The 14133-nt window shown below is 38.9% G+C and overlaps 1 protein-coding gene across 2 annotated transcripts in view; it reads right to left on the bottom strand.

Moving 5' to 3' along the window:
- Positions 1–14133, bottom strand: part of ILRUN (inflammation and lipid regulator with UBA-like and NBR1-like domains) — a 96953-nt gene that overhangs the window by 49564 nt on the left and 33256 nt on the right. The window contains exons 2-3 of one of the 2 annotated variants that reach the window (XM_047858955.1): positions 9279–9433; positions 3477–3674 (exon numbers count right to left, since the gene is read on the bottom strand). In XM_047858955.1, the coding sequence (XP_047714911.1) occupies positions 3477–3674; positions 9279–9433 (353 nt within the window). The remainder of the gene's footprint in view (positions 1–3476; positions 3675–9278; positions 9434–14133) is intronic. The other variant, XM_047858957.1, reaches the window with a different exon arrangement.

The raw sequence follows: 14133 nt of genomic DNA on the forward strand, positions 1-14133 counted from the left end.
ACTACTCCACAAAGCAGTGGAGGTCATCAGAGCAGGCAAACACAGGTTAAGGAGGCTCCCAATTTAACAAAAGCAGTTTCATTTTTTTTTTTAATGTTTATTTATTTTTGAAAGAGAGAGAGCACATGAGAGTGGGGCAGGGGCAGAGAGAGAGGGAGACAGAGGAACCGAAGTGTGCTCCGCGCTGACAGCAGCAAACCCAACATTAGGGCTTGAACTCAGGAACTGTGAGATCATGACCTGAGCCAAAGTCAGACACTTAACCGACTGAGCCACCCAGGTGCCTTAAAACCAGTTTCACTTTTATGTTTCCCCTTTTTTTGAGAGGGCATTCATATATGCTTATTTGTAAAGGAAAGCATTCTACTGATTTAAAAAGATGCTTTGAAAATCATGGAACCAGATAAATTATTGAGATCTCTTGAAGATATTAGATTTCACAAAGTCCTAAGAAACAACTCCGATTATATGACCAAGAAAAGCTTTAAATTCTTTACTGCCTCCAAAGCTAGTATATTAATACTCTACCAACTTCTAGAATTTGAGAGGAATGTTACAAGTATAAATTTTAATGTCCCACATAGAGATAATTATTTTTATCTTAACAATAAAACACACACAGACACACACACACACAGACACACACACACACACACAGAGAATTCTCGAACACCAGAGAACAGTAGGAAGCAATATCTCTGGATCAAAGGGATTTTTTTTTTTTTTAAGTCACGTATGCAGTCACACCCCTCCCTTAAAAACACTGACATTCATTTAAAAAAATCTCCACTCCACTCCGCCTGCATTGGGCTCAGCTTTTCGAAGTTACAAAGATAAATTAAGACATATATCACCTTAAGTTTTTAGGTGATATGAGACATTCATCAAATTAACTGGGTAGAAAGAGGTAAAGTGCCAAAGAGAGGCAAGGGAGCGAGAGGTAAAGAGAAAATGCAATGGAAAAAAAAATGCAATGGGAGCTCAGCAGTGGGAGAAATCAGTCAACCCTTGAAAAACACGAATTTGAACTGTGTGGGTCCACTTATATGTGGATTTCTTTATAGATACAGATATAGATATAGATATAGATATAGATACAGATACACACACACACACACACATATATACATATTTTTATTACTGTAAATGCATTTTCTCTCCCAATTTTCTGAATGACATCTTTTCTCTAGCTTACTTTACTGTAAGAATACAGTATATAACACATATAACTACAAAATATGTGTTAATCGACTTAATGTTTTAATGTTATCAGTAAGGCTTCTGGTCAACAAAGTTATTAGTAAAGTTCTGGGGAAGCCAAAGATTACACATGGATTTTCGACTGTGTGGGGGTGTCAGCACACCTAACCCCCCACGTTGTTCAAGGGTCAACTGTATTTCCAACTGTGCAGGTACAAAGGTTTTTAGAAGTGGCCTGAAAAGAGAGTCCAGAAGGAAAGGGACAAATAGTTTCTGCATTCTAATACATGATTGCATATTCATTTGTTATTCAACAAATAATTCACGGTCTAGTAGGAGAAAAGGGTAAGTAAACAAACACCTAAGGGCACCTGGGTGGCTCAGTCTGTTAAACCAGTGGATTTCGGCTCAGGTCATGATCTTGCAGTTCATAAGCTCGAGACCCACATCAGGCTCTGCACTGTCAGAATTCTCTGCCTGGAATTCTCTCTCTATTCCTCTATCTCTGCCCTTCCCCTGCTTGTGCTCTCTCTCTCGCTCTCTCTCTCTCTCTCTCTCTCTCTCACGCTCTCTCTCTCTCTCTCTCTCTCGCTCTCTCCCAAAATAAAAAAATAAACTTAAAAAAAAAGAAACACCTAAAATACAAGGTGTTAATAAGTATAACCAAGCCTGTGCATAATATTAATGAAAAAAGGAGGGATGGATTTCCATGGAGCAGTGAGGAGAGTGAGCAAGGCAGGAAGGGGGAAGAAGCAATGGTGACTTCATCAGGGCCCCAAGGATGAGCAGAAGTTTAATGGAAAGAAGAAAAAAGGGATTTCTGGCCATAGGAATATGAGCAAGAGCAGGGAGAAGTGAAAGCATGTGGCGTCTTTGGGGGCTGCTGTGGGGGAGTGAAGAGGAGACCGAAGATGAAAGTGAAAACGAGGCCAGATCGTGAGGAGCTTTAAGCCCCATGCCAAGGGAGTTGGCTCCATTACAGTAGGCACGAAGGTTCTAGGCAAAGAATGATGTCACATAAGCACTATGAGACACCCTTTCTAACATTAAAATTTCTTGAGGCTATAAAAATATATAAAGTTTCCACTGGCTGCAAAAACACATAGAAGAACACTGATTCCAGGACCCCCTGAACTCACTCCAAAGATCCAACTGGCCTTGAGTCCACTTAGGAACTCCCTGAGGGCAGTAACTATTTACCATTTATTTTTCTTTGGATTACCAGGACACGGGACATAGTGGAACCAACAGGAACTGATTTGTAATGAAAGACAGTAAGACAGAACAAAAGATGACCCCAACGATCCTGCCTGATCACCTCAGTGGGGTGCTGAGGAGAAGAATGTAAGTTTTGCCTGGGAATATTAAGATTCGGAAACCTACAGGATGTCCAAGTGTTCTGTCCATAAGCAGTTCAAACACAGATTTGGAGCTCCAAAAAGAGTCTGCAGCCACAGATATGAATCTGAACATCGCCATGTAAGCTGTACTGCTGACAGCTGAACCCGTGTGGATGGATGAGGTAACTGAGCAGGAACAGGACCCAGCTCAGAATCTAGGAATCTCAGGGTAAAGATGAGACTAGACAGAGACAGAGAAAGATCATTCAGGGGAGGAGAAACAAGACTGATATCATGTGAGTCTAGGAAGGTCCACAATTCAAAAAACATTTGGAGTACGGTGCCCAACGAGAGGGTCAGTTAGTGCGAAGACTACGTGCCTATTGGATTTGTAAACTGGGTAGTCTGATTTTCATTTCACTGGAGCGGGTAAAGAACAGACTAGGCTGAAGAACAGATGAAAAAGGGAAGAGACAGTGTAGCTCACTCTGCTCAAAAAGTATGGCAATAACGAGAAGGAGTGAGAGGTGTCGACAGGGCCTCAGGTTGGGAGAAGAGTGCACATTTTGTGCATTATCTCTTTTCACATGAGTTCTATCTAGAGACTCTGAGAGCAAGGACTGCCTTCAGTATTCTTACAGCATCTACTAGATTATATAAGAAAAAGAGCAGCACTACTAAATCACTGTTTAGAATGCAAGATATATATATATCTCATGCACTTTGCTAAATTTTAACTAACTTCCTAGTATGAAAGGGAGAGCACTAGACTGAATCAATTAGTCATTAAATTCAAGTCATTTACCTGCATGGGGTGACTGTTTAAAAGAGGCCATGCCTTGTTATGTAATTTGACAGGCTCTGTGAGCAACACTGGGAATGCTGGAAGATATTACCTTAATTCCTTCACCCTGGGCTGCACAAGGACATACTCACCTCCATAGTAGAGTCCTGTAGCAGTGCACATCCGCCACTGTCCCTGATACATTCCTGCTCTGCTGGGGCTGCACATCTGGACGCTGACATCTGCAATCTCTTGGGGCTCTAGCGATCTCACCATCACCATGTTCACATGTCCAAATTGGTCTCCCCCGACATATTTAAGACAAACCCCTGGAGGCCAGGCCTCTGCCCCTGAGTTCAAGCAAAAGAAAAAAATGTTAGGCAATTAGTGGTCCTATGCCGGGTGCAGTTCATTACACAACTGTAGAAGAGGCCTCTTTCTCGGTCTTTCACACATACGTGAACCTAGCCACATATCCTTGAGCTAGATAATGTCACAAGACTGATCAGAAGGATTATCAGAGTTAACAACCTCTGACCAACAGTCTATCCCTAAGATAAAGGACATATGACCAAAGCAAGGCAGTTCCTCAAGAAGATGTGTTTCAGGGGACCCCAGGGAAGGCCATACGTCACACTGAATCCATAGAACCTAAGAATGATGTCCACGAAGAGCCATGGAAATGAAGCACAGGCCCACATCTTCGGAGGCCTGCTTTCTTTACTAAGAGGTAACACATGCCCATTTTCACTTGAACTTTTTAAGCTGACATTCAAAGTAAAAATACATACATCTGATTGTCCCTACTTTTTCTATCAAGGCAAGAGGATGAAACACATGAGGAATAATTCCTGTATTATTTTCATTTGAAAACATTTTCCCTGATGTATGACTTTTCTTCTGGCGTCCGTAACTATGAAAAGACCAAGGTTCAAGAGACTCTGCAAAGACAAGACAAAGGAGTCAAGTGGAAGTTTCTTTTTCAGAATCTAATAGTAGTGGGGAAAATAGGAACAGGTAACTCCCCTCGTTAATAACACAATGAACTGTGGTTTCAGGGGGGATGACAGCAGCCGGACATACTTATATAAAGGATAGGAATGGCAATACAGAGAAAAGGCATTAGCTGGAATATCTTTCCTCCTTTGGAAGTGACAAAGATCCTATTTGCGTACCTCTTCCTGTGTACCTGTTTTCATGAAAACGAATTCAAAATGAGAAATCCATATACTTTGTTCTGACAAGTCATAGGGCCACACAGTGACTAGAGGTTATCTTTCCTGTGAAGTTTCTCCAATATACTCCTTTTTTTTTGCTGTAGACAGAAACCTCTATATATCTTTTGGGGGGATATATACATTCATTATAAAAATACACCACTGTGAAAAGATAGATATGGCCAGACTCTCAGGACAAAGCACGCTTGAAATTTCTCTTCTAAGAGTATTCTAGCATGCCTTAGTACCTAGTTCTCAAAGTGCCAGACTGGTTTTGATATACCTGATGACTCACGATCGAAAAAGGAACCAGAGAAAAAAGCAACTACAGCTCCACTGCTGAGACCTCAGCCCCATCATGAATAGCACACTCCGTGGCTCCTGGGTCTTAAGGGGTAGCAGATGAAGCAACGGGAGCTATGTTTTGTCACACACTCCTAAAAAACACACCTGCCGGCAAAGTGCCCTACCAAGTTAACACCACAAAGGGCAGGTGCTGCCGGTGGAAAGGCTGTAGATGATACCCTGGCAATACATGCAAATTCTGTTTTTCATTTCTGGGGCCTATGGCCTTGGCAAAAGCATATTTGTCTTAGGTCGAGAATAGAAGCAGATGGCATGAAGCACCTTGGAAAATGTCAGTCTTTCTAAAGACCAAGATCAAGAGGAAAATTACACTACTGTTTTAGGGTCAAATTCATAATTTTTCTTTCAAACACACACCCATACACACACACACACCTGAAACAAGACAACATCTATTTATATGAAAACCCGAGAATGTATCTGTTTTTGAATGTCTAAGAAAATAAGGAAAACAAGCCTGTCTACATGTGGGACATACTGGGCTGTCCTGAGCAGACAACCACAAACAATCCAGTCAGATCTGTCAGCTACACGAAATAGGGAGTGCTGCCATACTCCAGAGGAACTGAGTTCGCTGGTAAACAGTAAATGATCAACAAACTATACAGTTACAGTCCTCATCTTTTTTAGTACACCAAATACTCTAGTAATGTGTTACCTAGAGGCATGTAGAAGAAAAAACTGGATGAGTTATCCACCATCAACTCCAAAGTGTTAATCTGCTATAAGTGAAGAACCAATCATTTCCCTTCTGAGAGTTACCAATAGAGAGTTCACAACCACGACATACAGTTTTACAGCCTGTTAGGATAGGTAAACTCTAAAGAGATCAAAGATACCGGTTCTTAATACAGAGGAAAGAGAAATACTGGTGACCTGTATGGACTACCAGCATACCTAAAATCTGGATTTGAGAAATATAATACAACACGGTTTCAAATTAAGTCTCAGTTACAAAATGGCTTAATGGGGGATAGGTACATCTAGAAGAAAAGAAAGACTAATTTGTGTTTTATAACTTCCCAAGTTAAGTACCATAAGCACGTATAGGATCAAGGCTGTGATTCTCCAGTTATTGTGGAGTATAATTTTATTCAAACAAATAAAAAGTAAATACAAAACAAAAAAATTCTGCAATATGGCAATTTTGAGATGATAGAGAACATGGCAAAAATGAGATAAAAGTCTTATCAGTTCCAGAAAGCCTGGGCTTACTAGGTATAAGTGATTATAGAAATAGTTTGGAGACAGTAAGGAACATCCAAAGAGCAATGAGGAAGTAAAAAAACCTCAGTGAAGCTCCTCTATTCTTTTTAACCCCCATAAGCTTGGAGATTACATTTCAAATTAAGCTACATGCAAACAGGGACTTTCATTGATCTTGTCACTATTTGCTGAATGGATGAAGCAGAATTACCTTCTCTATAGTCATACTGAAGAGAAAGGTAGAAATTAAATATTTTAAGGAGCCAAAAGAAAAATGGATAAAACAGTTGTTCTTTCTCAAGGACTTTTCTTAACCCTTGTTTTATGTTCACAAAAAATAAAGTTGACTCTGAAGCCACTTTCTCACATCACAAGCTCAACTACTTCACCAAAGTCCACGAACACCAGAGTTTACCGTAACATGCTCAGCTTAACATTCACTACAGTTGGACAATAAAGCATGGCTGTAACAACTGGGAAGCTGTAAGTGTTGGTAAGGAAAATTATCTACTTTCACCATGGAGGGCAGTTTCAAATTTTTACTTTCCATTTTAATGGTAAGATTTCCTGATTGAGTTTCCCAAGCTTCTAGTTCTTATATAGTGCCAAAGGTTTGGATCCTGGGATTCTGCGTCTGTCATTAAATGTCTCGCTTCTGTTTTTCTATGGTCTGAAACCAAGGATTTAAACAGTATTAAAAGTTGAATTTTAAACAATGTGTGACATCCATCTTCTTTGGGGAAACTGTTGGGACAGCTACATGCAGTTCCTATCAATCTCACCTGTTGTATATTTGAATGCTTGGCATGCCTAAAACATAACAGCAGAAAGATGCCATGAAAATTATTTGTGAAACTATTTCAGTGAGCACTTATCTCTTAGAGAAGGTTATGAATGAGAGGAAAAGAGTCAGAGGAGAAATAGCTAAGGCCTGCCCTTCTTCTGTGTTACTCTATTTCCAGAAAGAACTCAGGCCAGATTAGAATGATGCTAAAGAACCAGTACACGTGCATGTTTTCCCTCTTACTCTTTAAGAACATACCGATTCCTTAGTTATGGGACGCCAGTTTCTCCTTAATCAAATGGAAAGTATTTAGTGTACAGATACAATACTATTTTACAACTGGATGAACAATTTCCAGAAGGATACAAAAATCTACATGTTTAAAGTAATCTGAAGGGTAAAATCTCCAGCCAACTGCTGTCCAACTTTTCAAGAGGTGTTCAAGCAAAAAATGTCCTTTCACAGGAAGAAAGACTGCAGACCCAGAGGCTACTTTAAACTGGAGATACTACACAAAAGTAGGCAGAAAAATGCAGCCAGGCCCACCAGTACAGACCCTCTCCAAGTCAAGATGAAAGGCAGGCTCTTTGGGGCTCTGATTTGACATTCTAGCCATTTTAGATCAATCTCTCCCAATCTCCCATTAACTCAAGGAGCTGTCTAGTGAGTGAGTGGATGTATCAAGAGCCTTTCTGAAATACAAAATGGTTTCTGCAACCAAACAATATTTTAAATATTTCAACAGTACTCTAAGAAGTTTCAATATTTAAAAACGCAATGAAGAACTCACGGAAAGCCTGACTGTTTTCAGTGTTTTCAGTACAAATAAAAGAGGTCTTAGATTAAATTTTTTCATGAAATAAAACCTATTCATGTATAGGTTTCAAAAGGAGTTTTGACCAGCAACACAACAGGTTTTAGTAATTCAGAGCAGAAATATGATGAACAGAAGCTGAACTAAAGAGGCTGTTATAATATTTTTAAAAGCCCACAACATTAAGAAAAGTGAGAAAGAAATCAGACCCTCTCAAAAGGGAAAGAAATTAGACAAAAATAAACGACCTTTAAAAAAAAAAAGAATTTCAAAAAAAATAGAAAACATGCCTATTTTTCCATATTACCATGTGCCTCTCAAACTAACGTTGCCCCACACCATTGTAACCAAAAGGGAGAAGAAGCTACTAAAAATTTTATAAAGCCACAAATGTCCCCTCTCATCTACAACACTGGGGTCAATCCAGACTATATGCATTTCCTCAGTGGCATACTGAACCTCCATCCAAGGGAGAGTTACTTCTAAATAAGCCAGAAAAACTAAGAATAACAATTTGGTACGTTATATATAAAAGGCTAGTGTAGTCAGTTTTTTCCCATCATAAAAAAATTAAAGTCTAAAGAACTGAAAAGTAAACAGTCAATAAAAGGTCACTTTTACAGGTTTGAGTCCCAAGAGTTGAATCAGCTCACATCACACCTTGCTAGACAGGGTTCCCCCACACCCACAGATTTTTAGCTAAATATGCCTTTTGCCTAGTTTTCCATCTCTCAGAATTTCCCTGTTCAGTCCTTAGCAACAAGAAAGTTAAAGCATCCTCATCCAGTCAGCAGCACTGTTACTGGACGAAACTAGCAATACTAAACCCATTCAAATTTAAAAAGTCATTATAATAAGTAAAAGATAATTAACCGTTACCAGATACCATTTTCAAAGAACTACTGTTAACTTATTTTTAATTTTCCTTAAAGTCAGCAGTACATCAAAACAATGCTTTAAAAGAAAACTTCTCAATCTTTTCATCTTTCCCATTCTGAACAAATCCCCACATTTCTTACCCTATTTTTCAAAGTGGTATTAATGTTGTAGAGAGATACCTCAAGGAAATTTCATAAAGAATCATCCTTATGGTTATAAAGAAATGAGCTTTCAAAAGAGCAGATGCTCACAGCTCTTTCTAACTACCTTGTTCTATTCAAGGATGTACCTCCTCTAGTCTGCTGGAAAGAACTGGAAGATTAATTAGAGCAGAATTAAAATGATGGAGTAGAACTGTACAGGTGAAGATAACACCATCACCACACACAGGCCTAGCTCCTGGTATCAAATGAATATTGAATTGTTTAGAGGCATCAACACTTAAATTGAAAGGAAAAAAAAAAAAGGATGAAAGATCTAAATTATTTTTCCTGACCTAAAGCAGGGGACATTTCACTGATGTTTGGTCATCACACCAGCATAAAAAAGTACTGCATCATGTATATGAAAAAGCTCAGAATTACAAAAGCACATTCCTGAAGCTAAAACATTTCCCTAATTCTTTTAACTACAAAACAAAACAAAACAAAAAAACTGGGCAATGAAGAATTGCCTGTTATCCATTTACCAGAATTCTGGATCCGCCACGTTTTTATAAATTGAGTATCTGGAGGTATCGACTCCCCTTCTCCTATGGTGACATCTTCAACAAACGACATAGAGGGCACACTGATGTTTGGGCTCTCAAAGTCATAATAGGCGCCAATTGCTGCTTGTAGGTTCCTATAAACAAAAAGAAAAGACAAAAGACTTTAGTCCTGTCCAGAGTATATTATCCTGATTGTCAAACAAATGAAAAAAGCTTACTTCTCAGGACTTGTTATCGAACCGAACCGAAGGCTCTTGGTATATAAATCTTCAGAGCCACCAATTCTGGCTGAGGAACAACAGGGAAAAACCCAGGACTAACAAACCTGTGCAACACTTTTCTCCCAGGGTGCCCACATAAAAAGTAAGAAGCATCAGCATCATCAGCAACAATATGAAGAAATCTCTCTTTTACCCACAAGGATAGCAAGTACGGGTAAAGAAAAAGAGAGCTCCTCTATAACTGTGCCTGGAATTCAAAAAAGCTCGATTTTAAAAAACATTCCAAGTACTTAATTTTTTGAAAAGGCAATACATGCAGATGGTTCAGAAAGTTTTGTACAGTGAAAACTAGCCATCTTATCTCTTCTTTCCTATACACATATACCCATAATTGTTCATATCACTTTCATAAATACCCTTCCAGAACTTCCTTATGCATATACAAGCAAATGATATTCTTTCTTCTTCCCCTTTTACACAATTAGTGATATATTATACATTGTCCTTTGCTTTATTCCCTTTATTCCCATGAAGACATTCCTCTATCAGTACATAGCGAATATTGTTTTTTATAGCTGTATCCAATGTACAGATACATCATTACTTACGTAACGAGTCCACTTATGAGTTTGTTTCCAACCTTTAATTCTTCCATAAATAAGCTTAAGCACATATCGTTTATATATATATGCAATATATATATATAATATATAAAATATATTATGTATATATATAATATATAAAATATATATATATATATATATATATATGCAAATGCATCTGTAGGATAAATTCCTATAAGTGATTCTGCTAGGTCAAAGAGCATGGATTTGTGGTTTTAATAGATGTATCTAAACTTCCCTCAATAAAGCTGTACACTTAGTGAATGCTCCCACCAAGAATGTATGAGAGTGTATATTCCCTCATTTGTTCATCAACAGTGTTCCTCCACAATTTTAGATCTGTGTCAATCTGACAGGTAAAAGGGAAGATCTCATTAAGGCCTTAAAATGGTTTTCTCTTGGGGTGCCTGGGTGGCTCAGTCAGTTAAGCACCTGACTCTTGATATCAGCTCAGGTCATGACCTGGTCATGGGATCCAGCCATGTGTCAGGCTCTGGGCTGAGTGTGGAGCCTGCTTGGGATTCTCTCTACCTCTTGCTCTGCCCCTCAACCGTTAGCGTGCACGCGCACTCTCTCTCTCAACATAAATATTTTAAAAATAAATAAAAAATTAAAACATTGATGTTTCTTATTTTAAGATGGTTTTATCTTATTACTAGAAAGGTTAAGTATCTCTTACATGTTTTTATAAGCTTTTGTAGTTTCTGTTTTGGAAGCACCATTTTGTAAATGTTGGTGTTCTTTTTAATTACTCATAAACCCCCTTATGTCAGAAGGAACTACCAAGCATACACACCAGAGTCCCTAATTGAACAGAAACACATGATTGACAGCGTGTTCATCCATGCCAGAAACCAAAGGCCACTAAGGGGTTTGAGCAAGCTGTATTCATTAGAAAGATCAAAGAAATTGTTAGTAATTACATTAACTGCTTCTCTTAAGGTCTTACTTAAACTAGTGACATCATCTCCAGTCCCCACAGTAGACAACAACACAAATTGCATTTTTCTAAACATAACCCAAACATAAGCCAATGGATCCAGTGGGTTGTTTTTAATTATACATAAACATAGCATGAAATAAGCTCTGACAGTATACAACTGTTCAACAGACATACTATTAACAGCAAATACTTTTCTGCTGGGGGCCTGCCTGCTCCTCCAGGTGTTTGCAGCTGCCAGAAAGGAGGGCTATATTTAGAGCAGCTGCCTCAGGTCAAGTCTCATGCACTGGTGGCCTGTCATATTAGTCAGTATTGACTGGAATTACACCACCAACAACTGCCTGTCTGTTGTGTGTGTACTAGATAAAATATACATGCAGCAGAGCTGGGCCAGGGGCCAAACTGTTTGCTTGACTATTCAATAGGAAGGCTTGGACTTTAGTCTTCTCAGCAACTTCCTTCGCTAGCTGACTGTGATCCAAAATGAGTAATACGTGACTGGTCAAACTTGGGGACGCCCAGCCTCTACCACCCACAAACAGGCCTTAGGAGTGTATCTGGAATCAGTCTTACACTTAGGAATCAGGGATAAAATGAAGAAAAGAAAAATAAGCCTAGTTTGCATTTTGTTCTTCTGAAAACTCTGTGTAAAAGCTATGTGTCCACCCTTTTGTAAAGATGATTTTTCTGCCACAGAACTCCAGCAAGTAGCCTGCTGAATTGTTTTCTGTTCACTTGGCTGTAAAATATGCTCGGGAGGGAAGAAACTATTTGTGCACTCAGGACAATTGCCAATTCTCATCCCCAGCATGTGTCATATTTCACCACTTGGCTCTGCCTGATATCAGAAAGGACTTCAAGACCACTGCAGCAGAAACATGAATAAGTTCAACTACCTTAGGCAGATCTGTCCCCCTAACTCAAATCTTGTTTCACACAGACCAACTCATCCCACAGCTAAGTCAACAAAACCATTCCTTTGTACCTGTATTATATACATAATTCAGCCAGAGAAAGATTAAGAAACACTTTTAAATCCCAAAGTGAAAATGAAAGTACTAAACTGGACTCCTGGCAGGAAGCAGGAGTAGAGGATGACAAAGCAAATTAACTTCCCAAGTACAAGGCCAAGAGTGGACTTTAGCCCAGTGGCGCTCTAACCCATATGGCAGGTACACAGTTCAAAATGTAGGTACACAGTTTCTCCCACTTGGACCACTTAGATCACTGCCTGACTGGACCAAGTAACGGCAGAAATAGACCAAACAGCTCCAATTCAACGTGAGAACAAGTAGATATGATAGCATGTATTCCCGTTCAAATCAACATACTCAGCTATTATTAGCCAACAAGAAATTCTACGTGAAATAGAGCTGGCTGAGGAAATGGGAAAAGGGAGAACACAGACTCTGTATTCAGCCTAGTCTGAAAGTTTAAGCATCCAGGTTCCTTCACTGTTTGCACTCGAAGAAGTTTTAACCTGATTTCAGATTAAACCAAAAGCACCCTGAAGAACAAAGGAAGGCAGTGTACCAACGGGGAAAAGGGCACAGGCCAAGATGATGGTGATGGCTGTGAATAAACTTAATGCCACAGAACTGTACACTGAAAAATGGTTAAAATGGCAAAATTTTACATTGGCTTTGTTTGGAGGCAGCTCCTACACCTGGCTGTGGGTCTTTGAACAAGGGGCTATGCATCTGTGTCCATTTACTCATCTACAAAGCTGAGTTTTTTGTATCAAAAGGCTGACTTATATTTTATATTACCAAGTTGGCATTATAGGGCTGGCTGTGCAGACTGCATGAGACAATGTGTGTAAATGCCTTAGGGTTGGTGTTCAACCAACATTTAATTATGAGCATTTATTCATGTGCTAAGCACTCAACCTGAGACTAGGATACAACAGCTAGCAAGACAGGCGAGGCCCCTACCTTTACAAAGCCTATAGTCCAGCAGACTGCAGCAAACCAGGGACATTCAAAAAGGGTAAGTAACACCAACTGCCTCTCACACTGAGGCTATCAGCCCAAGGCAGCTTTTCCTACTTGAATAAAAAATGGGCTTGGTGCACAACAGCTTCAACTATTCTGATAATCAGGTTAACCTGATTCAGTGTAGAAGAATTTGGTGATGTTGATAAGTGTTCTCTCATGAAGTGCAGTTTTGTAACTCAGAAGCAATATTGCCAAACATTAATTTTATAGAGGAAGCCTTAATGCACTGACAGGTAAATAATTTGCCCCAGGCTAGACCGTCAATTATTAGGAGAATTTATTCAAAGGCATAAAACTTTTAACTTATCCAGAACTTTCCAATTACCTAGTAACACTCTGAACACTTTGTTTTCTTTTATACATATATGTGAAAAAATAATATTTTATTTATTTTATTTTATTTATTTAGAGCGAGCAAGCGAGCAGAAGGGGCAGGGAAAAGACAGAATCCCAAGCAAGCTCCACACTATCAGCATGGAGGCTGATGTGGGGCTTGAACTCACAAACCGTGAGATCATGACCTGAGCCGAAGTCAGACACCTAACCGACTGAGCCACCCAGGTGCCCCTGAACACCTGATTTTAAGAACATAATAATTACCATCACAAATTCTATAAACAAATTAGTTGTAACCTTCCCTTAAATTGAACTACTGAAAATGGTCAAGTATCTAATCTTGCAAAAATTCACAAACACAGAACATTTATTTTTGTACAATGTATATACATACATAGGTCAGATTACTGATATTATGAAGAAAATTCATCTATGTGCTGCATATATAGTCAGGAACATCATCCAAAAATATGGAGGTAGAAAAGAGTTAAGAAATTCAGGAAATCAGAATTTAAGAGGGAGTATCAAAAGTCTAAGTATTAGCTCAGATTCCCAGGAAAATAAAATTAGGTATCTTTTCTTTCCATTCTCTGAACAAAAAACTTAAAAAGATCCAAATTATTTAAGAGAAAAAGAAAACTACCCAAATTTTGGGCACAAATGGGAAATCAGAATAATGAACTAATCAAGTTAAGCACAAACAGTAGCATCTTT

Source organism: Prionailurus viverrinus, chromosome B2 (assembly GCF_022837055.1).
Source record: "Prionailurus viverrinus isolate Anna chromosome B2, UM_Priviv_1.0, whole genome shotgun sequence".
NCBI lineage: Eukaryota > Metazoa > Chordata > Mammalia > Carnivora > Felidae > Prionailurus > Prionailurus viverrinus.